General features: G+C 38.9%; 5 protein-coding genes and 1 pseudogene across 10 annotated transcripts; all 6 read right to left on the reverse strand.

Moving 5' to 3' along the window:
• LOC18591348 (J domain-containing protein required for chloroplast accumulation response 1) lies at positions 1,811-7,229 on the reverse strand. Of its 2 annotated transcripts, none has more exons than XM_018126141.1 (8): positions 6,268-7,229; positions 5,017-5,768; positions 4,411-4,869; positions 4,173-4,234; positions 3,916-3,981; positions 3,747-3,824; positions 2,963-3,139; positions 1,811-2,339 (listed from the first exon to the last, which is right to left on the reverse strand). In XM_018126141.1, exons 1-8 carry the CDS (start codon positions 6,741-6,743, stop codon positions 2,301-2,303), a joined length of 2,109 nt encoding a protein of 702 aa, XP_017981630.1. In that variant the 5' UTR covers positions 6,744-7,229; the 3' UTR covers positions 1,811-2,300. The 2 variants fall into 2 exon arrangements, with proteins under 2 accessions (XP_017981630.1, XP_017981629.1); XM_018126140.1 differs by having other exon boundaries at positions 4,942-5,768; positions 6,268-7,225.
• LOC18591349 (arabinosyltransferase RRA3) lies at positions 8,504-11,210 on the reverse strand. Its single transcript, XM_007017416.2, has 2 exons — positions 10,717-11,210; positions 8,504-9,903 (listed from the first exon to the last, which is right to left on the reverse strand). The coding sequence occupies exons 1-2, from the start codon at positions 10,882-10,884 to the stop codon at positions 8,785-8,787; spliced, it is 1,287 nt and encodes a 428-aa protein (XP_007017478.1). The 5' UTR covers positions 10,885-11,210; the 3' UTR covers positions 8,504-8,784.
• Positions 11,401-15,814, reverse strand: LOC18591350 (probable protein phosphatase 2C 55). Of its 5 annotated transcripts, none has more exons than XR_001929069.1 (7): positions 15,490-15,814; positions 14,164-15,095; positions 13,745-14,069; positions 13,141-13,290; positions 12,431-12,721; positions 12,004-12,088; positions 11,401-11,778 (listed from the first exon to the last, which is right to left on the reverse strand). XR_001929069.1 is itself a non-coding variant. In XM_007017421.2 (6 exons), the coding sequence occupies exons 2-6, from the start codon at positions 14,919-14,921 to the stop codon at positions 11,742-11,744; spliced, it is 1,569 nt and encodes a 522-aa protein (XP_007017483.2). In that variant the 5' UTR covers positions 14,922-14,959; positions 15,490-15,814; the 3' UTR covers positions 11,401-11,741. The 5 variants fall into 5 exon arrangements, 3 of the variants coding, with proteins under 3 accessions (XP_007017483.2, XP_007017484.2, XP_007017482.2); XR_001929068.1 differs by having other exon boundaries at positions 11,695-11,786; XM_007017421.2 differs by lacking the exon at positions 12,004-12,088 and having other exon boundaries at positions 11,401-11,786; positions 14,164-14,959.
• LOC18591351 (cytochrome P450 734A1) lies at positions 16,612-19,134 on the reverse strand. The gene is made up of 4 exons (XM_007017423.2): positions 18,415-19,134; positions 17,882-18,126; positions 17,325-17,688; positions 16,612-17,135 (listed from the first exon to the last, which is right to left on the reverse strand). The coding sequence occupies exons 1-4, from the start codon at positions 18,901-18,903 to the stop codon at positions 16,722-16,724; spliced, it is 1,512 nt and encodes a 503-aa protein (XP_007017485.2). The 5' UTR covers positions 18,904-19,134; the 3' UTR covers positions 16,612-16,721.
• Positions 19,237-20,499, reverse strand: LOC18591352 (annotated as a pseudogene).
• LOC18591353 (protein indeterminate-domain 2) lies at positions 22,406-25,578 on the reverse strand. The gene is made up of 4 exons (XM_007017425.2): positions 25,003-25,578; positions 24,472-24,868; positions 24,134-24,366; positions 22,406-23,441 (listed from the first exon to the last, which is right to left on the reverse strand). Exons 1-4 carry the CDS (start codon positions 25,148-25,150, stop codon positions 22,729-22,731), a joined length of 1,491 nt encoding a protein of 496 aa, XP_007017487.1. The 5' UTR covers positions 25,151-25,578; the 3' UTR covers positions 22,406-22,728.

A 26,840-nucleotide genomic window follows, 5' to 3' on the forward strand; every position in this document is an offset into this window, starting at 1 on the left:
ATGTCTTTCTCATAGGATGCTGACGCACGTGTGTGCCACCTGCGGCATCCCATAGTTTCCAGCAGTTTGTCCCCCTCATTAACGTGAGAGATCTCTAGCTGTAAATGAGTAAATTGAGTTGACTTCATTTTCCGACCAATCCCTTTCTCTTCCACGTCTTCATATGTTCCAAACGCGTAATGACGACAATAACACGAGGATAATTCCATTCTATCCCCTTTTCTCTATTCGAAATTAGGGTAAATTTTATCTATATCCTCGTAATTTTAAATTTTTTTCCACATATTATTTATGTTTTTTTAATTGATCTTTTATAGAAGAATTTTATTTTTGAAAAAAGTTACCCAGATAATTTGTCTTAATAAAATTTTATCGAATGAAATTGACAGTATAATTTTTTTAAAAAACAGAATTTACGTACAGAAATTAATTCAAAAATGTTAAGTAAGTAGACAGGATTTATCTTTTGGAATTTTATACGAATATAGTCAAACCCTTTGTATGATTTATTTAGAAGATGATGAATCAAGAATGGGTCTAGCAAGTTAGATAGATGGATTCATGGTTTCCAATAACAAGAACACTATTATGGTTATACATTTATTTGTTTAGGTCTATACTCTAATGTAGTAGCAATGAAAGACAAACACTATGGATAGATAGCCTAATAGAAAGAAAGAATGCCAGCTACTCCTTGCAGAGAGGTACAGTTGTTTTTTTGTGGCTTGTGTCTACCTCTTTAAAAGGCTTTCATGTGTCTTCAGTATTTCCTTTTCATGGCTCTATTTTACCATGCTAGCCTTTCTTCCTCTCCCCCTCCTTCTCTCTCGAACGAATAAGGAATGGTACCATGTTATTCAAACAGCATAAAAGTTTGTACAGTAGATTTGGTGTAATTTAGTTGTCCAAGACAAATCCCATGCACCAACTTGTCATGATCACTTCAAGGTTATTATTACTGGTTCAAATAGGTAAAAATGTCAAAAAAAAAAAAAAAGCTCTACTTTTTTTCAAAGTTTTTACTGTAAGCACAAAGGGAATGGGCAAAGGGTTAAGGTACAAAAATTCTGGCTCAGAGTCATGTGGTAGTGCCGAAGAAGGCAAATGTTTTTTTCCACAAGGGGGATAAAACGACAAGCAAGTAATGGTCAAAACGCATGAAAGTTGCGGAGAGTGAGAAAGGGGTAAGAGCTATCTGACCTCTTCCCACGCATTGTTGCAGGCTCTGATCACATGGAGCCAAAATGCACCCGACCTGGTGGACCCTTTCTTTTCATCATCTCATCATAAGTTTTTCCATTTAATTAAAAGATTGGGATAATGGATAATCCTTTTAAGATTCGATTTTCATGGTTTTATTGGTAATGCTTTTCAGGTTGTAAGTCAGTGGTCATGATGTGGTACCGAGCTGGAATGTTATAGATTTCATTTCAAAACAAGAGGAAACAGGAGAGACAAGTTTCCATTTTGCTCATAATTCAATGGTCAATACCCATACAAATACTGAGTCGTGAATTCATATTGACTGTGTATTATCGAGAGATTTAATAAGTAACATACAGACATTGGTATAGATCGTGACACCTCGAAGATCTTTTCATCTTTGTGTAAAAATGGTTGTAAAAACTGCTCTTTTTTTTGTTGTTTGGCTATGCCAGGAAGACAGGTAAATAGAACACGAAGGATTGACCAACCGTACTCCACCTTTATATTCTTTTTAGGCGACAGTGTTCAAACAACAATGACCAATGTGCACAATCCCTTTCACTTTTTTCTGTGCTAAACTGCAAATGAATAGGTCCAAAGGAAGTGAAAAATGAATCAAGCCATGGTCTTGTGGTGGCATGGGCTCAAATGATTACTAGATTTTGAATTCAAAAAGAAATTCCGACCAAAAGACAAGTAGCTAAAGAAAGAAGATCAGGCTGGGGACTCAAAACCCCATTTTTCTTCCCCCATGGAAAGTACCTGTATCTCCCTTCTTTTTGCTTATTCTTTGAGTGTAACACTGAACAACCTCGTGGGAAACTTGGGGACTTTGTCAAACCTAATCTTCAGGGCATTCCAAATATTGGGTGTGGGATAGACGGGTTTCCAAGCTGTTACCATACTTACACAACCTATAAAGAAAACAAGATGGATTAATCCTGTGCATGCATTCCAATTCTACCCCAAGCTGTTACCATATTTACACAAAACAAGATGGATTAATCCTGTGCATGCATTCCACTGATACTAAGCACCTAACTTTTCATCCTTTGTCTGATTGATGGAAACGTGGCGTTCGAGCAAACAGTGAATCAGACCGAACCAAGTGAGTTGAAATGAGTCCATGCATCCTGAAATTGCAAGAGGTACTAATCAGGCATTGCATTGTCTTACCACTATAGGCGTATCACAGGGAACATGCTGAAACCAAAATTTTGTCTTGCGACCATGGATGTTTAAACATAAGCACATGGAAACATTTGACATGTCTTGTTTTGATGATAGTTGCAGCTCAAGGGTTCTTCCGAGGTGAAAAATGATGCTGGCTAAAAGATTAACAAGAGCCTAAACTTGACAAATTTGAATGCTATTTGTCCAGATAAGAAGAAATGCTGGCCGGCTAAACAGATTGTGGGCGAGCAACCGGTCATCCCATGTGCATGAAATTTCAGCTTGTGAAGGTCCAGTTGTCTAAACTTGTTGATTGTTTGAAGTACAATTATTGGTATGAAAAAGATTTGGTAGGCCAGCACCAGCACGATGAACAACTTTCTAAGTTGTTCTTTTACTTCTATAGTCACCAAGAACTTCTAGACATGATGAAAATTTTCATGACAGTACAAATATGAAAGACCATTAAGTAAGAATTATAAAGATAACTTCTCTATCAGATCAAAATGACACCATTGAAAGGAAAGAAGTACTAAAAACATATCAATACGTGACTAAATGTTTACACAAATTTATGCATTACCTGCAGAATATCGAATACTTTTTCTGCAATGTATTTTTGGTCCGAGGCCACACCCTTCTGCTGTAGCTTATCCGGATGTAGACACAGTAAAGCTTTTTGGTATGATCTTTTCACAGCAGGTCCTTCAATTATGTCAACAAGGGGAACTGTCTTCCAACCACTACCGGGCCAAAGAACCTGTGCATACAACCTATGTTAGTCTTTTAGAGACAAAAGAAAGTTATTTACATTGGCCTCAGGATCACAGAAAATAGTTCCGATAATTTGTTCCCTTTGATGAGTGAAAATATTCCTTAATCCTGGCCAAAAGAGGATCTCTTACCACTCTTTATCCGTGTTATGAACAGTTTACATGGGGGTGACTTCCTTATTGAAATACTGAAACAGACTTGAAGCACCATAAAATGTAATATCCTTGGCAAACTGTGTAACTTTCATCCTATGTGACTTTGCCTAAAGTTTTCGAATATTTTAGGGCATTTTCCTTTATTGAACCATGATAAGTAAGTTACTGTTGGCAAGAGGCAATTGTGAGTTCTAAGTATTTAATGAGCAACATGAAAACATTGGTTTACCCACTGACCAGCATGTGAAACTCTTTTCACTTCAGAAGTTAAAATAGAGATTCATGAAAAAAGATATAATTTCTTAGGTGCCCCAGAGAGTTGGGTAGTAATTCAGGGGAAGTTTACCATTGCTGGCCTGCATACTCTTGGAGATTGACACGGGAGATAGCTTTACTTGAGAATAGATAATGATTGAAGTTGGATCCATTACTACTTACATATTGTAAGGTTGACAACAGTGAACGAATATTTCCTTGCTTTCCATTTGACCATTGCCGTATTTTAGCATCAATGACCTGCATTAAACGAGTAGCCAGCTGAAAAATGTGAAGCAACATGGGTGTTTGTGCAGATAGTTATAACTGTATTTAGTGTACTCTATGTTACCTGGAGGGCTTCCGGATCAATGCCAAGTTGTGGCAAAATTTTCGCTTCTGGTGTCAGGTCTTCTATCTGTTCATAAGCCAGAGCGCACCAGCTCATTAGGGGTTCAGTTTAAAATTTCAGATTCTTAATACCATTGAAAGTGTATGTGGAATCATAATTAAATTTCCAGACCAACCATTATACAGGAAATTTAGAAATAGATGAAAAGCCAAAGAATATGACATCAGTACAGTTTTCAAAATAGATAAATCGCATACCAAAAAGTTTGCCTCAAATGAATCTGCTGGATCTTCAACAACAGTCTTGGAGCCATCAGAGACTGATGCCAACAGAATGAGTGGATAATTAGTATTGAACATTCGAAAATTCATAGTGTACTAATTGAAAGAAATATCACATGATATATATGTTAAAAGATTTGATCTGTTCAGGGAAATGCAGAGAGAAGTGATAAGTAGCAGTTCATGACAGTAGTTAAAGAATAGATGAGCTTACTGGTATCTTTTACTGAGCTATTGACATTCTTTTCCGATGCACCGTTAGTAGGAATATCTGAAGATGATTTCTTCTTTTGCATGTTAGTCATGTGAATTTTCTCATCCCTTTCAGTCATGCTAATACTCGGTTCATTCTCTGGCATGACAGTATCTCTTTCCTTCTGTCTAGAGCTATGACTCTCAGAGACAGTGCTTGATCTAGGTTTTGATGAAGCATCCTGGTTGAAAATTTTGATGAATTCTTTGACCTTTCCTCTAACTCTGCCTTTTCCATTATCCCATGAGTTCATAGGGGAACCCTTTACGCTTGTTTTACTAGCTTCCACATTGTTGGAAGTTGCCTTTTTCTTCACATCTTGTTTCTTGATGCTTTTACCATCTAGAATTTCAGATAACTTTTTGGCACTCTTCTTGGAAATTTCTTTCGTTCGAGCATTTTTAGTTATCTCATAATTACCTGCATGTATAGAAGAAATTGTGTGAGAAACAAGAACATCAGCAGCAACACGTCATGTGGAATATGACTCACCTTTTTTATCATAATCATCATTGTCGTCCAAAAGCAAATTCAGAGGTTTTGACTGAGGCTTGTGAGTTTCTTTACCTACTGCAGAAACTTCTATCTGAGGAAGGGAACAATGGGTTTTTTCTTCTCCTCCTGAACTGCGCAAGACAGTGTCACCAGAAACATTCTTATTAGAACTCTTAAGGCTGCTTATGGTTTCTGAGTCAGCCATGGGAATGTTGTCTTCCTCAATAATTCGACTTGGTTCTGCATCGCCATTTCTTGAATCAATAAGAGAGCCATTTTCATTTTTCCCATGTTCTACTCCAAAAGATTTACCATTTCTTGACATTCTATCAGTAGAGCCATCATTCAATTTTGCTTTCGGCTCCATTGCTATACTTTTACAGCCGATCCATCCATTAGCACTTGAGCACCTCTGCAGTTTATCCTTTTCTTTGTGTCTATCGTTTCCCCTTAGAGGAATGGCTAACGGTAAGCCTCCTTTGTCTGCCCATTTGTATATTGAGAAGTGAAAGTGGCTGCCATTTATTGTAATCTCTGAACTATCTGAATTGCATTTTGTTTCTGTTTCATCATACTTACTCAAGTTTGTTGACTCCTCGCTACCAGTAGATAACTCCCGTGACAAAGCACTAAACCGATTAGATGTTTGAAAATAATTTCTCAGTTCCTCTTTATCTTGATTTGCTTGGCCTGAGAATCTAGACAGAGGAGAATAGGCATAATAACTTGAACCATCTGAAGAGCCATCCTTGCACCTATACGTGCTACGAGTAGGGGAGCCAAATGTGGGGAGGTCCATTCCTTTGTTCAATTGGGGAGGAAGGCTGGGAAGTTCAAGGCAGCAGAAGTAAGCCATTGGCAGAACCCATGGAAACAGATTCACATCAAACTTAAACAATAAACAATGCACACAAAAAATAAACTGAACAATCCTTCAACACTTGAAGAGATTTGATTTGCCCTCAATGAATCAACAACACAAGATAAGAAAATAAAGGGCATGAATCAACAACAAGAATGAACTGGTTTTTTTAGCATATAATAGCATGTGTCAGAATGTACAGATGCAACCAAAACATGAAAGATGCTAATGCATTTGAAAACTAGAAGATCCAACATAACTAAGAAACTGAAAAAAAAGAACAGACAAAAAGATTTTTTTTTTTTAATTTGATCTCTGTCAGGTCTAAGTGTATGGTATTGGTAAGAAGTGAGTTATGGCAGTTTCTGAACTGTAACTAATCCTGCATTTCTAAGCTATTGTCTTTTGTATTATCTAGTAATGATAAGAAAATTTGAAGGCCAAAACAGGTGAAGCAGAACCTGAATTGAGCAGGAATCGAACTCCCAAAAGGTTCGAGCTTGGGTGGCAATGGCCTAGCCGGACTCAATAACTGCGAACCTGGTGCAAACGGGTCCTTCATCTCATACTTTCTAGGAGAAGAACTCGAAGACTCGTTCCCTCTGAAAATATCATCGAAGAAATCATTTCTCGAGTTTCTGCTCCGGCTGCTCATCACTTCTTCACCGAACACGGGCTTTTCGCTTAAACCAGACCACGGATTCGGTGATGCAGCAGCCGTTTCCTCACTTCTTCTGAAACCAGATGAACCCGTGATTTCGCCAAAACTGTACCGTGTCTCTTGAATCGATGACCTCCTGGGCGGACCACCAAAGACATCGCTAAAATCTATGTCTGAGTTTCTACCTGGACTCTTCGGACCAGAACTCGAGTCCACGAATGTCTTTTCAGGACTACAGCTTAAAAGAACGCTTTCTCTCTGTGAAAACCTCTGCATCTTCAAAATTGGCGGGAAAGCTCGGTGACGTTTTATAAACTGTCAAAACGGGGTTAGAATATGTAACCTGAATCAAATTGCAGAGAGAAAGTGAACATGTTGAGGAATTTAGATGAGTAGATAGAAAAGAAACGAAAGTACAAGGAAGGAAGGAAGCAGAAGAAAAAGACAGGGTGGGGGTTATATGTTCGTGAGGTTTAGCAAGGATTGGAAGCCACAAAAGCTGAAGTGGATTGTCTATTTGTCTGTGGATAAGAGTAGGAAAAACGCCAAAACAATGCAAAGGCGTAGGGTGGGGGAACAGATGTTAAGTCTATTTTGTCATTCAGTGAACAATTGTCAAAAATTCTCTTGGTGACGGTTATTCAAACATTTTTTGTGATTCAAGGTTGATTCTGAGTTCGTTTTCCGCCATGTCGAGTCATATCGACAGCCTGGTATCATGTCTTTCCTCTTCTAGCCCCCGGAATCTGCCTGGTTTTATTTTATTTCGGGAATAAGGAAAACAACCCTGTCTTGGCTAATTGATGAAATGCCCGGACAAGATTTATTTGCCATTAATTTGGGTTTCAGTTGCATCCTTTCCAGGGCCTACCTTTGAATGCAAAATGCCTTCAGATTCAGATCCAATTGGCAAGAGTGCAAATGACAGTTTATTTAGAATGAGATTACCGGTCCTGAGTAGGTTGTGAGTGGTCGCTTTAGAAATTTACAATTACGATAACAACGTCTTATTAAGGAGTTCGGAAACATCTCATCCACAAGTCTTCTTCCCACCATGGTTCGGTACACCAAACTAAGGTTGCTTTGGATACTTAAATAAGTACAACAGCAACGTTCCAATGAAATGTGATTGTTACAGAATTTATAATTACGATAACTTCGTTGTATAAAGAGATGCAAGAAATATGTCGTATATGTGTCTTCCCATCATAATTCATTATATTAAATTAAAATTACAAATGATACTTTATAGATATAACGGTAACATCGTGATTGTTAAGAAAATGGTTACTGTTTATAACAATTCGTCTTAATCATTATTATTTTTATAATAAAATAACATTTTCGATGGGGAAGAATTAAATGGCTAGAAATAAGTTGTACACCCACGATACCAAATTCAGCCTAAAGAGAGAAAAGTCCATAAGAATTATAATAAAAAAAAGCTTATGATAGAATATGAAATATTGTGGATATTAAGACTTGAATGATATTCACGAGATTTGCCTGAGGAGCACAACGCTCAAACCATGCTTGGGTGCAGAATCGTTATCGAAAATAGTTGTAACAGTTGGTAATGGTTGCAAAATCCTTGTCGATAACAGTCTAATGAATAGCAAATTTTACTGGTTTGGTGCCCAGGGTCTTTGTGGATAAAGCAACTATCGTTGTAGCTAACAATTATACTAATAGTAGTAATTGATAGAATCTAGATTTTAGCAACTGTAATTCGATTGATTGAAGAGTGCCCCTCGCCCTTGCTCTCTTCTATTGGCAATTCGGAAATCTCAAGCTCTCACCCTCAAAACATAAGGGTAAATGGAGGTCTTGAGACAAAGATTCAATGATGCTCAAAACAACCTATTGTTCATGTCTCCTTTTGACAAGTTGACAATAAACAGGCAGCATACCAGGATCTCCTGTTCATTTCCACCCTGGTTATACTTTACCCTATTTTTGCAATTTCTCAGTAAATTCGGACGATATAAATCCAGAAGGATAATCACACAAAGTACGATGCAGAAGTGCAGCAAGACTTTATCATGAAAAACAACAAAAACCTTAATAAGATTTGTAGTATGCATAATACACAAACAAGTCATATCAATTGAAGTGCTTGTAAAATTTGCCCAAATGTTACAGCAGAAATACAACGCAAAAATTAAGGTAAAGGAGGAGAATAAAGATGCACATTCGACACTTTATCAGACGATAATATCAGAATAACCTACCTGTATCAAGTGACTCTGCAACTTGAGAACCGGCGAGCCCAGCCATTGGTCAACCATTCAATCTGAGACCCTCAACATTGCCACTCCTACCAATCAGAACCATCTGGGAAAGGGTCCAAAGCATCCCGCTTGCCATTAACATAGAATTCTACAACTGCTTTCATTCTTCGAAGCTTATCTGGGTGGTAATTTGCATGAACAATCACTGGCTTTAACTTCTTCAGTTTAGCATCTTTCCTTACCGTTTTAAAGAGGACCTTACTGTTCATAAATTTGTAGAAATCCATAGTTCTCTTGGCAGCATGAAGCCCATCATACCCAGGATGTGAAGGGAAAAAGAGTTCCTCATTGAAAACAGCTTGGTCCCATGCGTTCTGTTGCCGAGCTAACCGATCCGCCACACGGTCCAAAAGCTCAATTGAAGGAATTGTAGGCCTTATATAAAAGAAACCAGAGTTGAAAACCCAGATTCTCATTGTATGAGCATAACGAGCCCAACCCATGGCAGGTTCATCAAAAACGTCATTATATCCATAAGCAGTCATATTATTGTGACCATCAGACATGGACTCTACATCAGAATCCCGATAAAGATGGTTGAATGGGTTTTGTAAGTACACTATATCAACATCTGAGAGAAGAACGCTGTAACCCAGTTGCAAAAACTCTCTTAAAATGCGGAACTTCAATCCCGAGACAGCATGATTTCCTCCTGTTCTTCCAACAGCATCAATACCATCATCTGGATCCCTCTTGTACACTGGAACATTATTAGATTTACAGAAGTCCACAATATGGTCATCTAAAGCTATAACTAGGTAATTGAGTATGCCAACTCTCTTGATGCTAGAAAACCAAACCTCCAATGTCTCTTTCACATTTGCATTGGCAAGTGCAACTATAAGCTCTTTCTGAATGGCAACTTCCTCCAAAATTTTAGCCAATCTCGGGTTCACAGAGTCATCAGGAACAACACTTGGGTTAGTTCGCAAAGCCTTGACAGTACCAAAAGGTCCAGCTTTGTGCTGTTCACCCAACACCAGAAACTGCTTCTGTGCATGATCTTTTCCTTGTTCAGCTAGTTGTAGCTTTTCTGTCAAATCCCTGACCTGCTTCTTTAATTCAGAATTCTTCTCTGATAGTGATACAATCTCAGACTTCAGCATCTTAATCCGCTCTGAGGATTCACATGACGAAGAGCCAATCTAACAAATAGCAGAAAAAAGACAAAACAAGAGTACACACATCAAACAGCTAATAACAAAGAAAAAACAAGATGATACTAACTTTACAACGTTCGGGTATCCCACGGGAAGAAGAAAGTCCATGGTCCTTTACACATCATTAAAGTGCAAATCATAACATTAAATTCCACTACTAGCAATCAGCCCTGCCCATTTTATGTAACAAAATATCCAAGGGTTGACCAAAGTGAGCTCAGAGTCAAGGCAAAAAATCAAACAAAAGACAGAAGGATACAGCCTAAAGGGGACCAAAGCTAAGGAAAATGGAAGCCAGCTATTGCAAGTAAACGTACAAGATGGGTTAGAAGACGTCCTCAAAAACAACTCCGATTTCAAGAATCTTTTACTACTACGTGCCATGTGTAGCAATAGAGCTAATCAATTTCCGTGCAGCTTTACTGACGATCTAATGAAGCTTTGTTGGGTCTCCAAAAAAGGGAGAATAAAATAGTACTATACGTTTTTGTTTTCGTAACTGTTTCAAATTCCTTTTCCCTTGCATCCCAGAAGTGAAGGTTAGACTAGTATTAGTGAATTTCCTACTAAAATCAAAGATAATTTAAATCCTTTGCTTTCCTTGAACACCCAACTCTCTAAAACAAACCCTTTTTGAGTCAAGAAAGAGTTAACACCGTTAATAGCACTCATAATTCCAAAGTCAACTCAGTCCGATTAAAAATTTAACACATTAGCAAGACAATATTCAGATTAATATCAATAATCTAAAAGAAAACATTAACCAATGAAAATTTTTATGAAAGAAAAGTTGAAAACCTGGAAATTGGTTTTGCCAATTCGACGATTTTGAACAGAGGGAGTTGGGTTGATGAGTCCGTGAGGGAAAACGAAAGCGATGACGCAGCCAAGAAGAACTCCGATGACAATGGCTATAGCAATTCGAGATCCGCGGATTGACTGCCCTTTGTCCCTACGAACCGCCATCCTCCTTCCAACTCAGTCCAACACTGAAACGCAGTCGCAGAGAGAAAGATGAGGAAGCGAAAGGCTCTTCCTTTACCTATCGCATCAATCGCTTGGTCAGTAGGCAATTCTAAGCTTTGCTCCTTTTGGCGTTTGGCTCATAACTCTAACGTGGGAACTAAAATTTAGACAGCTACAGAAAGGAAAGAGGTTAGTCGTCGCTGCGAAGTTGTCATCTTTGGTTTCTACCACAGAACATTCAGGAGGTCGGATTCGGTGCTTCGCGAGTATGCTATTGACTAAGGGAGAAAGATTGAATCAGCCCCTTCGTTTTGATGAAGACTTCCAATGTTGAAAAAGACATGATCCAACGATTCTACAAGAGTCATTGACTTTTCCATTCTCATCCGGATCCAAATCGCAACTTAGCCGCCTTTGTTTAGGCCAATGGGTATGGGAAACAGCTAGTTGGATTTAAATTAATATTAATTAATACAATAAATATTAGATGACTATAAATAAGGGAGACGGTTCCGGTTAAATAACAAGAAAACCCATTTTTTGCTTCACTTTCATGGCTGACAAGGACATTTCATTTCATATACTCAAATATGCAATTCTATATACAATAACAATTGTGGTTTGAACATGGGGAGCATCTCTCATTCCCAACTCTTTTGACAGAGGGAAGGCATAAAGGGAGTATGACAAAAACTTTTATCTCAAAAAGAGGCAGTTCGTTGCTAAATTCTAACTAAAGAACAAGGGATCGATCCTCCAAAGCCAACTGAGATCAACTTCAGGATTTGCTTTCCTAATAACAAAATTGGATGGCCGCAATGACAAATCAAAGTAAAACCAGGTTCGTTAACTTCCCCTTACAACAGTTCCACGTGCTCATGAAGACTTGTTCTCCTGCATAACTAAAAGTTAAAAGATATTAGCAACCTTTTTATGTAAACATGAAGACATCAGCCCAGGGTCTGATATACGGAGAACAGGGATGTAATGAAATGATTTATCATAATCCGGTTTTAATGGTTATGTACCAATGCAACTTAGAACAAGTCGATTTAAGAGGGTAATTTTGTTTTCTGAAATCAGAAGGCGTGGCAGTAAATAATTTTCATGAATACCAACCAAATGGAGTCACTCCCAAAAGTTCATTTTGATGTAGGTCAAACTGAAGGCGACTGCCCAAAATTCAACTCTTATGCCTTGAAGCCTAGATTAATGTTCAAGAAGTGAGGCTGGTTAGATTAATGTTCAAGAACTGAGGCTGGTTAAGTAAAGAAGAATAAGCAAATAAAAAACAAGTTCGACTAATGGAGATATTAAAATGAAAAAAAAAGGAAATCCAGATACTTGGTAGGAACACTCAAGTCATGTGTGTTTGGGAGAAGAGTATGCAAACTAGGGGCTTTCTAGCCAAAAAAAGAAAACACTGGCTTTTAGCATGAACTCTGAAGTAACATATGACACTAGCGATTCCTCTTTATTTATTTTTACTTCCCCTAAAAGGATCAAAAGGACTAAAAGAGCGAATGCAAGAGAAAGAGAGACATACTTCCTCGGAGCTAGTAATATATGACACAACAACAGTGATGTCATCAAGCTTTCCACCATAATAACGGAACCCAGCATCTTGGGCAGCAGTTGAGAAAGGTGTCTGTCGGTCTCTATCCTGAGCTCGTTGCCGTGCCAAAGCTGCTATCTTCTGAGCAGTCACTTGAGGCCCCAAACCAGCTCTCACTGCATGAACCACCACTGCGGTAATTTCATTATTGTACAAGTTATCAAACAGTCCATCTGTGCCAGCAATGACTACATCTCCTGGAGCAACAGGCACTGCAAAAACCTGATTTGACCAGAAGATTTAGATCCTTTAGAAATTTCACAATCAATTGAGTAAACTAAAGCCTCAAATATAATAACCAAACCGGAAATATTCTTGTTTAAGACAGCAAGGGGGAAATAAATAAAGGGTTCAAAAGATGTAACAGGAATCAAAACATGTAACTACCCAAAGCTTAATAAATAATTTGGTTGACTTATCAAGAAATATCAAAGTGTATCCTCTCCCACTTAAATATTTAAGTTATTAGCCACAGGAAACAGGCAGCAGAAACAACTATCTAACATCCCAGGACCACTTAAGCCAAAATCTGTCAGAGCATAGACATTTTATTTATATGATTACGCAATCAACATATCATTATTCATAAAGTCAAAATAAGAGTTGTTTTCTATAATCACAAGAGGGACATGTGTATCTACCTGACCAGAGCTAGGTAAATCACCATTACTCCCACTCTCAAGTTGATATGTGAAGTTAAAATCATGCTGCTGCACTGGGGATCTAAATATTGTGCATCCATCTCGAACAACCATAAAACCACTGTCCCCCAAGTTTATAGCATGAAGACCCTGCAGTGAAAACCAAAAAAATAAATATATTGTCCCAGCAAGTAACTTCATCCAGTTATCCTTTAAAGGAGAAAGAGGAAGGAGGTAATTTATGCAATTTTGGTGGAAGAGAATGTAACTTAATACACAAAGCCTCAATCTGATTTCTGACCCTTCATCATTTCAAGTTTTACCAAGCTATCACAAGTGACAGGTCATATGCTATGGGAAACTTCTGGTCATTGCCCATTTCAGGTTACCTTCCACATAAAGGATGCAATCCCTTATAAATTCGTTTGGACAAAGACATCCAATTGCAGGTCATTGATTCATCAGTTCATGGTAGGCAGAGAAAGTAATATTTTGGTTTTGATGAGAGTGCTTGAGTGCAAAACAACTATTTCGGGAAAAAGCTACTCATGTCAGAATTAGAACACTCAACACAATAGACAAGCCCAGACCAGAAATGGCTTACCTGGTCTGTGAGTGCTATGATGCATGCTGTTGAAGAACCTTTAGCTTTTGTGCAAGAGTGAGCTTTCTCTAAGACTCTTGCGGGGTCAACTGAACCCTTGGGCTCCTCTTGGATAGCAGATACAGAATTAGACATGAGTTCCCTAGAATATTGCCCTGCATCAACACCCAGGTCTGCCCAGCCACCAACTCCATCTGCTACACCAATTGCTTGTTCATCCACACAAATGAAATGAGCATCCTCTCCGCCAGTATCTTCTTTGTCAGGATGGGGTAGATAGCATGATCCTGAAAGCAGCTTCAGAGTTTTGCCAGCAGAAATCTTCCTATCATGAGTGTCAAACACGGCATAAATATAAATTACATAAAATATTAAAAAGACTTAATAAAAGGATATTGGAAACAGCACAGAGAACATACTCATCTGATGACACAGAAGAATTTGCAACCTGTTCTTCACGTCCAGAATTATCAAAGGAAACATCAGGGGCAGTCCCAGCTGATAAACAAGAAGGCAATGAACTATGGAAAGCCCTTGAACCTGACCCCGAAGAAGGATCAAAGTTGCACCATCTTTTTCCAACAGTATACATGACATATCCGTAAATTGGAGAATTGTTAGGTTCCTCACGGTTTTTCAAACTCATTGTAGCTTTTATGCAGCTACTCAAGTTTCTATTTCCATAGGAGATGCCGGCACTACTTGTCAAAGGTGCAAGGTGCTCATGCTTTAACTTTAATGAATCAACAAGATATTCACCAAATACAACTCTAGAACCAGAAGCAGCCATAGGTTTACTTTGAAATTTGCTAACTGATGGTGGTATTTGACTGGTATCAGCAAGTGCACAATCAATGTGATACCCACAAACCTGGAAGGCAGGGCCTGATACAGATGGAACAGAAATTGTTCGAGAAAATGCACCAACAACAGAAATGTTCCTTCTTCGATTAGCCAAGAGAGAATCTGATCTTGCAGCCAAAAAAGTCCCTGTTTGCAAAAGACCTTGCAAATCCGCAAGCCCTGAAAATCTTAAAGAATGAAATAACCTACAATTGTCAAACCCTAGCTTCCCTGTCCCAATCAGAACCCCTATTGAATCATGAAGCCCGCATTCTGTTCTCCGGATTCCATTCTGAACTGCACTCCTCAGTCTCACAAAAAAGGTAGATGGCATCTTATCTTCTTAAGCAAAGCAATTTTGCTTCCAACCGTCTATTACAGAGAACACAAAAGTCACTACTACATGCACAAGAAAATCTCATAACTTTTTAACACAACTAAGCCTTAGATTACTAAAAACATAGATAATTCCTGCTCTCCCTTCGAAATATAGCAGGAATTAAGAAACCTGAAAAGAAAAACCAAAAAGTTTGCACATAAAAAGTTAACAAACCAAGAAATAAACAAAGAAACGAATAGACAAAAAAGAGGATTTCGAATGGTAAACACTATAAATCTCTAGAATATTAAACAACACCGATGAAATTCCAAATAGCAATGTTCACCTAATCTTAATTTCAACGAAAAAAATCAATTTGTAATCAAAATCCGCCAATTAAGGGAATCATATTCTAACCAGATATTTCTCATAAAACCAAGGGGCAGCTTAGATACGATACAATTAATTCCAAATCAGCTCGTTAAGATAATTATCTACCAGAAAAAAAAGGATAAAAATTTGCGGAACAAAAAGTCAACAGTGGTAAAAGAGAACGGAAAATGAACAAGGCGCGGAGTCTCACCTTTATAGAGCCATCAAGACCCAAAAGATTAAATCGAAAACCCTAACCCCAAAGTTCTGGAAATGAACCGATCGGTTTAGAGCGAACCGCCAGAATCCGGTTCTTCCGTCTAGTTGTCTTTATAAACCTTAAAGAAACAAAAGACTCCAAAGCTTTTCTCCGGCAAGAAACGGTGGGACAAGAAAATATCCAAGAAAGAAGTCGAGAAAGTTCTTCGAAACGGAGCTCAGCTAACGCAACTGAAACCCTAAAAATAGTTGCAGGGAGGGAAAATTGACAAATAGAATCCGCTAAAAGGTTTCTCCTATTAACTCGGGGGATTTTTTTCAGTATGAGATTTAGATTTTTATTTTGACCAAAAATGGGCAACATGCATTTATGAATTGACGGATTTCACTGTTGGATAAGCTAAAATTTACTCGATGCTTTCGGTTGTTTCTGGGCTTGGAAGAGGGTAGAATTGTCTTTTTGAAGCTTAACGGTAACGGTAATCCGGATTGTTGAAGCTGGACGTCTTGTGTACTTTGCAATCAGGCTTGTTTCTTGTCCAAATTGTTTGGAAGGTTATTTTGAAGATTGCAAGCGCAAAGTACAGAATTTAGATTTTAGGTTTTTGGCCCAAAGTTTTTTCCTCTTTTTAAATTAACCCTGTTTTGCCTTTCATATTTCAGTATTTGGACTTTAAAAAGTTTAAATCAAGTCCTTTGACTTTTCTATCTGTTTAATAAATTATTAAGGGAATAATGAATTAATTCTTAATTTAATATAAATAAATAAATCTTAATTAAGATAGCTTGTTCAATATATAAAAAACCGTCATCTTTTATACATAATCAAAGCGTGTAATAATAATTAAGTTTTATTTTTTAAAAAAAATTCGAATTCAAATCTTCATGTTGTAACTTAATCATTATAATATTAAAAAATTATGCCATCAAAACTTTGAAAATCTTTTAAGTATACATCAATGATCTAACCATTGTTTGTGTAGACTTTAGAGTAACAAGAGTCTTCTTCAAGCTAAAGGATGTAATGTTCTAAATTGGATGAAAACTAAAATTTATACTATCTTTTATATAGTATATAATATAATCACAAAATATTATTATGATAAGGCTAACATTAACAAGCAAATTTTGTTCTTTCCAATCAAAGATTTCTTCGCATATGAGCTCAGACAATAATGTCAAAGAAGACCATCTTTGCATCTATTTTACATCGATTTAGAGCCCTTAGAGTTTTGTTAGGAGCATCTGTAGACCATATTGGGGCTGCAGGGTGATGAACAGCATAGGGGCATGAACATAAGTAGGGGACACTGCCAAGGAATATTGCCGGACAATCATAGCTAGAGCAATTTTAAACTCGGCCATGGCTAAATTCTGGCCAACACAAGTTCTAGGGCCCAAACCAAATGGAAGAAACGAGGCTAAATGCTTTCGGGACTCTTTGAATCTCGAGGGGTTGAACTTGTTAGCATCTTCTCCCCATATGTCAGCGTCGTTATGAACAGCGGTCAGTGCCAAATAGAGCTGTGTACCAGTAGGAACGTTGAGCTTCCCTAGCTTAACGTCCTTGCCTGCTTGCCTCATCATCAACACTGCTGCTGGGTAGAGCCGAAGTGTTTCATTGATTATCATGGTCACCTGTTCAAAATTACGCAATGTTCAACCTGTTACTATGAGAAAGCAGGATATGTTCAATTGCAAGCTATTCCTTTGATCTTAAACATGAAAAAGCTGAAGTTAGCATGCGTGCTACTACCAGTGTTTAACCAACAAACAATTCTACCAGATCAATTTGAATTTGGCAGATCAGTCAGGAAATAAACTTACAATCTTCAAGTCGTTCAAGTTCTCTGCAACTGGGAGCTTATCATTTCCACAGATGCGAAGCACTTCTTCTCGTGCTTTGTCTTGCCATTCTGGATTCAATGCCAAAAGCAGAAGTGCCCAGGATAAAGCATTAGCAGCTGTTTCCTTTCCTGCAAAGTAAAAGGTCTTGCACTCGTCTATTATGTCTCCCTCGCCTAACCTCTCTTCTTGATCATGTTGATTCTTGTATGAAGACATCAAAAGACCAAGTAGACTTGAAGAATTTTCTCTTCTGTTGCTGTTAGCCCGTATCAGTGCCCGTACAGATTCACGAGTTTCCTTCTCTAATCTCCACCTCTCTCTGTTATTCCTAGTAGGCAAAAACCTGACACAACAATTTCCTGGCTTCAATTGTCATGTGTGGGATAAGTTAGGCATGGAATACATTACAACCAGTCACCAGACCACTCCTTCCAATTAATTTACCAGTATATAATTTTGTATACAATATATATGTTTGCATAGTTGATAAGCAACTTAATTTCTTTAAGAAATTAGAAGAAAAATGAAAAGGTGACCTGAACCCTGGGATATAGACACTTCTTACAGCCAGAGAGAAAAGCTTCATCTGCTGTTCTTGTAACATGAAGATACGTTTTCCTTCTTCAAAACTGCTTCCAAATGCTGTTCTGGATATAACATCAGCAGAGAAGTCATGAAGTTCTTTGTTCACTTCCAATTCGAATTCATCTCTCCCGGCTCTGTTTTCCTCCCACTTCTCAAGCATTTTCGTAGTAGCAGCCACAATTTCAGGTATCCAACCCTGTTCAAAGCATTTTGTGCAGGTGTTTACCCCACACAAATAGCATTAGTTTTGAGTTATGATTGATACTAAATCCACCATTGCCCATGGAGGCCATCAGGCCCATCACCAACATAACCAAAATTTTCATCTCTGTTGCAACCCGGTAAAGAATCAAAGTATACTTGGTTTTAGATTGGTAAGTTGCATACTCATAATGTCTGAGGAGAAAGTTAGACAGGCGGGCTTAACAGTTGAAAAATCATTGAGGCCCATACTATGTAAAGAGAGGGAGGTAGTTTGGTTTACCTTAACTCTTTCCATACTGAAGGCCTGGTTTGCAATCCTCCTGTGAACGGCCCATTCTTCACCTTCCAACCCCACAAGTCCCTGTCCGAAGAGCATCCTGCTCATGGGGTTAAACCCGACCTTATGAAACGCCGCGCCCGTGTTCATGGCAGCCTCCTTGATCATAGCCGGATCGGATATTCCCAGCCTCGGTTTTGACCCGAACCAATACAAGAACGGTTTCCCATACATGTTGGACCACCTGTGGTAGAATGGAGCCACCCGTTGAAGGACATCGTGGTGGTGAAGTGGAGCTGGCTTTGACTGAGCTTCTGCAAACAGACGGCGGATCTCAGCTGAGTTTCCGAAGATTGGACGGTAGCCAGGGCCTGCTACTCCTTGTTTTTTGAAGTGGTTTTGGATCTTCCAGGGGATCCATACGATTGAGTACACAAATTTCAAGAGACAGATGCAAAGAAATGCTATGAAGAGAAGAACTAGATGATTCATTAGTGAAATATCTCTGTATCTCTAAAGCTTGGGGCAGTTAATGGTGAGTTGGTATAGGGATTAGAGTTCACAAGGAGCGTTGAATTTGTTTTTATTGTAACTCAGTAAAGTAATGCTTTGATGACTCTGCTTTTTAACAACCGTTGGACTTACATAGTCTACTTGCAGTGTTAGAAAATAGACTCAAAAGTGAACGAGCAATTCCAATTTCCATATAAAGTTGACTTTTGAGATATTAAATTGCAATTCTTTATAAAATCTAATCTGCTGGCTTATTGTCTTTTGATGATCCTGCTGCAAGCCAAAAAAGAAGCATACGGGCACTCCATGTACATATCCAATGATTCCAAGTTGTAACTTATGTGCTATAGAATATAGAAATTGAAAGATTTATGCTTACTGCAAGTTCTAAACATGCGGTAAACATGCTAAAACGCCCCATGCAAATCTTCAATCCAAGCTCCTGGTAAACAGGATCTCTGAACCATATTGAGGCTGCAGGGTTACAAGCACCATCGGTGCATGAACAGATACTGGTGACATTACAAAAGAAGATTCCAGGGGGATCATAGCGAGCACAAACCATGGCTAAATTCTGACCTGTGCAGATTCTAGGCCCCAACCCAAATGGAAAAAATGAGGCTAAAGGACGGAGCCTCTTTAAATCTCCTAGGATTGAACCTATTGGCATCTTCTCCTAATATATAAGGATCATGATGGATATAGAGCAGCCAGTCCTAACTGGAATTTCTGTGCCAGCAGGAATGTCGAGGCTCCCTAGCACAACGTTCCTCGTTGTTTTCCTCATTAACATCAACAGGGAGGATAAGGTCTAAGCGTTTCATTGACAATCAGACCGGGAGGATAAGGTCTAAGCGTTTCATTGACAATCAGAGTCACCTGCTTCGACAATTTAACTGTTTCTCCAAGCAATTTCCTTGTTCTTACTCTCATCGTTCGCAAATTATCAAAGAAGAATTTAACATGGTTATCAAATCTAACTTATCTGGATGAATTGGATTAAGAAATCCAGTTTATCATAGATCCTAAGAAAAGCGGCTTAAGTCTTCCAATATCTCCTTACCTAGAGCTTTTCATGGTTCTTTTGTTCTTAGCTTAAGAGGTCAACCACGTGTCAGCTTACAATTTTGAAGTCGCTTAAATTGTCAGAAACCGGTTCTTTGTGTATACAGATAGGAATCACTTAATCCCTCGGTTTTTCTTGACAATCTTGATGCAATGCTAAAAGCGTCAGTGACCAGTTCAACAGATTGGCAGTTGTTTCCTTCCCTGCAAAAGTAAAAGTTCTGCATTCACCTATGATTTCTTCCTCCATTAATCTCTCTTCTTGATCATTCTGATTACTACAAGAAGACACCAAAAGACCTAGTAGATTTGTTGAATCTTCAGTCTCCACCTTTCTCTGATAGCAGGCAGAAACCTGTGTAAAACATGTTTGAGAGTAACCTCCACAATCATGTCGGGGTCAGTCATTGCAAGCCCAGGCTTCAACCAGTCAGAACTAATAAACGTGCGTGACCACTTGTTATAACTAGATGCCACACGGTCAAGGATATCGTGCTGGCCAACAGACATTAATTTGACTGAGCTTCCAAAGATGGGACGGTAGATACAGCTAGGGCCCCTTTCCCCTTGTTTTCTGAAGTGGGTTTGGATTCTCAATAAAACCCAAGACAGAGCAATACAAGCAGAAGCAGCTGATTCATATTACACGCAGAAAGACATGCAAGTGGCCATGGCATTCGCAAAGATTTTTATGTAAACATTTAAGTTGTATATATAACTAAAGATATTCAATGTCTACGAAAGTAGGTGTAGTCAAATTAGCTGTGTCAGGAAAGTCAACAAAACAAGCATAAGGCTTAAAATCTAAGTGATTCGATTAGATTACGTGACACTATCGCACGTCCAAACGTCAAACTTTAGACCAGCGATCGAGAATGCTTGCAGCCTTCTTGCTGATAACTCGTCGCCGAGCTCGGAGTTTTGTTTTAGTTCTTCCTCGGTAAAATTACGTTCACGTTGCATGAAAAAAACTTAGTACAGCATACATGCAATTTATTGGAATTTTTTTTATTTTGAGTGTTTACAATTTTATATTATCAATTAAAAATTTTAATTTTTACATTTTAAATCTTGAATTTTAATAATAAAAATAAACAATTTGATGATAAAAATGATATTAATATAAGAAATTTATTAAACATCTAACGTAAATTTGAAAAAAAAAATCAAATTGAAAATAGAAAGATTTTTGTTGGAAACAGGGTTTATATACTCTGGTTGAAGAAAGGGTTCGGTCACGATTTGATAAAGTCTCGTGCATGCTTAATTACTGTGATATATTGATGTTGAGACAATTTTTCTGGTGGAGCCACGAGGAAACTCTATGGGGTCAGTAATGTAAAGTGAGAAATTAATAGGTAAATAGCAAATCGTGGTTTAATGTTTACAATGTTTTTCATGTGCGAATCTATAAGCTCTATTAGTTGTATCAAGTGGAATGCTGCTTTCTAGTCCTTTGAATTAATGCTTGTCATATCTTAAATTGTACTACTATACGAAAGAAAAGCATGCCTTTTTATGTAAATGGGCAGTAAATAATTAATTAATATTTGACCATTCAAGTTTACAAACATAATCCAACATTCAACTCTAATAATGACAGTTAACGACGAATGTAAAATTTTATATAAAAAATAATTATAAAAATAATAATAATATATATATTAAATTTTATACATATAATAAAAAATTAAAAAATAAAAAATATGACCGTCCATGAAGACGGTTCCTCTTTTGTAAGGCAAAAATGGGATTTGGGCTGCCAACGAAATGGGTGTGAAATGGGTTTAAACTCATGAGTCATGAGCCTGGAAGTTGCATGATAACGAAGAGCTACATCAATCCCACGTAAGAACAGGGAGTCAGCGATCACAAATGCATGGCAAAAAGCAAAACACGTGACATGTCCGAAACGTGTTCCTAGTGCCGGGGCCTAAAGCCATAAACCAAGCATGAAAGCTTACGGAACGTCCATTTGTTCTGAAACGCGCAATCGTTTCGAATCGCCAGGGCAGAGAGAAAAACCCCACTACCCATAAAAACTCGAAGGGCCCAGCAGCGGCCAGGGTACACATGCCCCTGTGGCATTGCCAACTCACCTCATTAAATGGGAGTTCGACAGTTCTGAAATCTGAACTCACCCCAAGGGCTTCGTATCCTGTTTAGAATTGACTAGCCGACCCCCCTTATTTGACCAACGCCTTTCAACTTCAAGCTCACCATAATGCCATGCACCGTCATCTTCCCATCAAACAAAATCATTTTCAAACTTGGACTACTCAAAAACCTTGGGTTAATGGAACTTAAATTGTCTTTAACTGAAGTTTGCAACTTGTGTTTTTTTACGTTCAGTCAATGTGTGGTAAATTGGACCCTGCGTGGACAGTCAGGTTGGAAGCAAAGTGAAACACAGCAATTAAGAAAAAGAGAACTGTATAATAGTAGCATCATATTTTGTGCTACGTTTGCTAGCTTCTAACTACGAAGTTCCTGTACAACCCTTTTCCCCGAGTGATATCTCCAAGATTTTAAAATTAAACTTTACCTCAAAAGGAAACTAACTTTAAAAGGCAGTACTAACAAAAGGAAAGCCAAAATTAATGTCTAACTCTAACATCCTTCTCTGGGTTCTAAGCACTTTTGTGTCGACGATGGACAAAAAAGATTGAAAAACAAAATGGTGTAACTTTTCTTCTTCAATTCCTTTAGCAGGGGGAAGTTAGGGAACTGAATTAACCTCTAAAGCATGGCTGGGCCATTGGGTTTTCTCTCAGGTGCACCTTCCCATGTTTCTCTAGGCGAACTCCCTGATCCTGCCGCATATGATGTAGTAGCTGCTCCAACATTGAAGCCACCTCCGAAGGAAGTGAGCAAAGCAGACAGTCCGTTTGAGGAAGCTCCACCATCACCCATGCCAAGGCCAAGAAGGTCAAGTGTAGTAGGCTTGTTCCCGAACAGCGAGGATGGGTCCATCATATGATCAGTCAAGTTAGAACTTCCGTTTGAGGGAAGGCCAAGGCCAAGGCCAGCTGTCAAAGAGCTACTCTCTGGCTTCACATTAGGATCCTGACCGGCAGTGGAGGTTGACGATACCGCCAAGCCTAGACCGCGGAGCAGTGAAGGGTTTGATGCTGCTGCACCCATTTGGGCAGCCTTCTGTAGCAATGCGGTAGCGGACATGGCTGGTTGCGGAGACGGAGCATAATGGCAATGGTCATGTTCAGGTCCAGTGAAGATCGAGGAGCCATTGTTGGAGAGGTAGAGAGGAGAGGAAAGGGAGAGGGATGTGCGCTCTAAAGGTGCTGCTGATCGAAAGATCGGAGATGGCGCTGGTATCTTGGATGGTTGAGAGTTTGGTGCAAATATGCTAGCAAAAACATTGCTATTTGAAGTAGAGGTACTAGTTGCTGCTGGAGTTGGTGGTGAAAGACCCATCGGATTATCTGGTATTTCTGCAGGAATGTAAACAGTGAAAATATCAATGAGAGGCCATTGAAGAAACTTGCAAAAAAGAGGTATATAGTGAAAATACAATGATGAAGATTGAAGTAGCAGCAGACAAAACCAAAGACATTAAGCTGAGAGATTAAAAGGGAGAGGGGCTTTTCTTTATGGCCTTTATGCAAGTCCTATAACTTGAAAGCTTCGGAAGTAAAAGCAAAGGCAATAATAATGGCTGCCTTTCTTTCTCTCAGTTCACCCTTTTCGCTTTTCGATCTTCGATCATTGAGCTTACTTATTGACACTGTAACCATCTCGCTCGTGAACCCAAAACCAAACTCCTGAACTTCTCTCTCTCTCTCTCTCTCTCTCTCTCTCTCTCTCTCTCTCTCTCTCTCTCTCTCTCTCTCTCTCTCTCTCCCCTCACCAACCACACATTTGCTAGGTACTCTCTAAGGCTAAATATCCAAACGAGAACGACATCAAGAAGAGACAAAACAGAGCCATAAAAAACCAGAACTTCATCTGAATGGACTCTCATCTCTCTTCACCCACAATAGAAAAACAAAAACAATTATATATATATAAAAGTACCCCCACGATTATCTCTACTTTGACCTATATATCTAAATAAACAATACAAAGCAAGAAAACCGTCCATATAAAAGTAAACGTATAAATTGACATACACACAAATTTTTACCTGAACTCTGAATTGACAAACCCGGTGAAACTACGCTAGCAGTAGACGGTGTTAAAGGCTGCGGTGGTGGCGATGTTGCTGCTGCTCCTCCAACCATAGTTTTCCCGTTCCCATTGCCATTGCCACTCACGTTAACATTCCCTTCTGTATTAGCAATGGCCAGCGTTTGAGCCCTCGCGCTTTCCTCAGCTAAAGCATCGCAGAAAGCTCTATGCGTTATGAAACTATCCCTCCTTCAAGAACACATCATCTACCGTCAAAACCAAGGAAGAAAAACGCATAAAGATGGAAGAGAAGGGTGTTCAATTATGAAATGGAAACGGATGAGTTCCTCTTACCTAGAAAAGATGGTGCCACAGTCGCATTTATACTCTCGGGTGCCGCAAGTCTTCATGTGGGCCTTCCAATCGGACTGAACAGCGTATTTTTTAGAGCACCGCTCGCATTTCCATTTCTTTTCCCCGTGTTTCCTGCAAAAGTGTTTCTTGATACCGGTAAGATCACCGAGGGCTCGAGCTGGGTTGTGGTGGACGCAACTTGGCTCAGGGCACACGTAGACTCGCTTTCGAATTTCTTTGCTGGTTCTCTGCCGCAGCTTCCATGGTAAGTTATGACCCCGTCGGTGGAGCTGAAGGTTCTGATCGCGTTGAAAGCCTTTATTACAGATCTCACAAACGAAGCGGTTGGTGGCAAGTAGGGATTTTGGAGATAAAGCTATTACCTCAGCATCTGGATCTGAATGAATCAAAAAAGATACAGAAAAAGATGATTCTTTTTTCAACATTGCGAGACAAAATGAAGGAAAACATGGAAATTCAAATTATTGAGATTAAAAACATGGGTGGACTTTGACTGTTCTTATAATTCACCTGGCATTCCAGGAAGATTCCTTTTCTTCTTCGGTGGTCCTCCTCCTGTTGGTTGAGTGCCTTGAATCTGATTACCTGAAGAAGATGCACTTGCTTCTCCAGAAGCTGTAGAAACTGTCATTGGTGACGAATTTTCAAGCTCCACCATGATTTATTTCTACTCCAAACCCCAATCAAAGACAACCAAAAAAGTTCTGGTTTTTGCTTTGAGCCTCAAAAAAACAAAAACCCCGTTTTAGTTGGAGTAAACCATCGAGCTTGAGTACAAACAATGGGTTTGAATCAAAGATTATGGTCGTTTTTCACAAGGGAAAAAAATGATAAAAACTCGTAAGAAAAAGACAAAGTTTTTTGGCTCAGTGTGTAGCTTCCATTAGAGTGAAACAAAACGAAACTAAATGAAAGCCCCAATTCAACTAATTCTTCGAGTCATGACCGGGAAGAGCACGCGAGGTCCCATAAGGCGGCTTCATGTCCATGATACAGAAAGATAAAGAACAGTGAAACACAGAGACATTGAAGAGAGAGAAGCGACATACAAGCAAAAATAATTAAAGAAAACGAGAGAGAGAGGGATTTGAATGAAGTGAAAAACGAAAATCAAACTAATAAAAAAATATGGTTAAAGCGGCGCCAGCATTAACCATGGTTAAGTTTTTCGAAACTGTGGATTTTTTAACTATGGTTTAGAGACAATCTATACGCATCAGCTCCCTCTTCTGGCTGCGTTTCCAAATCTGACCGTCCACGTGTCGATCTCTCCGGGTTGCTGACATTTGTCGGGAGAATTCGGGACTAGGCGGTGCTTGTCGTTTAGTGCAGATAGCCCCCCTCAGAATTTTCTCGTCTTAAAAACTCATTCCTCCATATTTTTTTGTGAACCTTTTTTGAGACTCGCACCGAAAGTCAATTATACCCCTGCAGGAACCCCTTTGTCACGGTCTCCGAGGGATGACATTTTGGACTTTTCAACCCCAACTCAACGTGTGTTTTGCTCAAACTGACTAATAATAATGGAGAAAAGAAGAAGAAAGATAGAAAAATAGAAAACTGAATATTTGTCCTTGTTCAAGCTTAAAGATCATGTGTTTTGTATTGAGGTAATATTTTAGGAGGTATTAACGATAATGCCATTGAGCAGATAAGGACGAGCAAGACAATGAGACAAACCTGAAATAACTTTTCGTCCGACGGGGAGTGGCTTTCTCGTGATTATGCTCAAATTTTTGTCCAAAAGACAACTCATAGCTTTCATTTTCTTGGTAAATATAATTCCTTCTGGGCGAAGAGACGGAGATGGGTGGCAATTTTGGTAAATAAGACGGTACTCTCTGGGCTTATGTAAAAAAAAAGGAGTCTTTGATTGTCTCTATTGTAGCCCGTACGTTACAGGATATTGGTGATGACAAATGTCCTCGAAGCTCTCATGTGCTCACAGACAAAGTCCTTTGAAGTTTTGATTCTTCTGCAGTTCACAGCCTCGATTCTCTGTTTCATGACTTATCATGCTCCATGGTGCATGTTTCATCTTCAAGATCAAAGATGATCATGCATATAACCTTTGATTGTATCGTTTGGTGCCCCCAAATGTAGAAAGTTTGCTTACAACTTAGACTGAAAAAAGCAAAGTAAAATTTGTCTTTAGTGGGAAAAAGGCCACCGGCTTTGAGCAAAAGGTTGGAGCTTTCGATTTCACAAATGCGCCGAGGGGGGGTGCATGTGTCTTAAGCCTTCGGGTTCGACGTAGGGTTGAGCCGCACTGGCCTCCACCACCATTCATCACGGCTGGGCCCCTCCATTCAAGGAGGAGGGTCGAGTCAAACACTCCAGATGCTAAT

The sequence above is a fragment of the Theobroma cacao genome, chromosome 8 (genome assembly GCF_000208745.1).
Source record: "Theobroma cacao cultivar B97-61/B2 chromosome 8, Criollo_cocoa_genome_V2, whole genome shotgun sequence".
In the NCBI taxonomy this organism is placed as follows: Eukaryota; Viridiplantae; Streptophyta; class Magnoliopsida; order Malvales; family Malvaceae; genus Theobroma; species Theobroma cacao.

Excerpts from the sequence above, each read along its gene's own strand:
- LOC18591353 (XM_007017425.2), bottom strand. The coding sequence starts at position 25,150 with ATGGTGGAGCTTGAAAATTCGTCACCAATGACAGTTTCTACAGCTTCT. Across the intron at positions 24,367-24,471 it reads TGTGGCACCATCTTTTCTAG|GAGGGATAGTTTCATAACGC; the intron begins GTAAGAGGAACT and ends GTGTTCTTGAAG. Across the intron at positions 23,442-24,133 it reads TTTGTCAATTCAGAGTTCAG|AAATACCAGATAATCCGATG; the intron begins GTAAAAATTTGT and ends ACATTCCTGCAG.
- LOC18591350 (XM_007017421.2), bottom strand. The coding sequence starts at position 14,921 with ATGCCATCTACCTTTTTTGTGAGACTGAGGAGTGCAGTTCAGAATGGA. Across the intron at positions 14,070-14,163 it reads TCTTCTGTGTCATCAGATGA|GAAGATTTCTGCTGGCAAAA; the intron begins GTATGTTCTCTG and ends CACTCATGATAG. Across the intron at positions 11,787-12,430 it reads ATATTACTAGCTCCGAGGAA|TTATGCAGGAGAACAAGTCT; the intron begins GTATGTCTCTCT and ends TTTAACTTTTAG.
- LOC18591348 (XM_018126140.1), bottom strand. The coding sequence starts at position 6,743 with ATGCAGAGGTTTTCACAGAGAGAAAGCGTTCTTTTAAGCTGTAGTCCT. Across the intron at positions 5,769-6,267 it reads TCGATTCCTGCTCAATTCAG|CCTTCCTCCCCAATTGAACA; the intron begins GTTCTGCTTCAC and ends TGAACTTCCCAG. Across the intron at positions 4,870-4,941 it reads TGATGATTATGATAAAAAAG|GTAATTATGAGATAACTAAA; the intron begins GTGAGTCATATT and ends CTATACATGCAG.
- LOC18591349 (XM_007017416.2), bottom strand. The coding sequence starts at position 10,884 with ATGGCGGTTCGTAGGGACAAAGGGCAGTCAATCCGCGGATCTCGAATT. Across the intron at positions 9,904-10,716 it reads TTGGCAAAACCAATTTCCAG|ATTGGCTCTTCGTCATGTGA; the intron begins GTTTTCAACTTT and ends GCTATTTGTTAG.
- LOC18591351 (XM_007017423.2), bottom strand. The coding sequence starts at position 18,903 with ATGAATCATCTAGTTCTTCTCTTCATAGCATTTCTTTGCATCTGTCTC. Across the intron at positions 18,127-18,414 it reads TCAGTATGGAAAGAGTTAAG|GGTTGGATACCTGAAATTGT; the intron begins GTAAACCAAACT and ends TGCTTTGAACAG. Across the intron at positions 17,136-17,324 it reads ACTTGAACGACTTGAAGATT|GTGACCATGATAATCAATGA; the intron begins GTAAGTTTATTT and ends AATTTTGAACAG.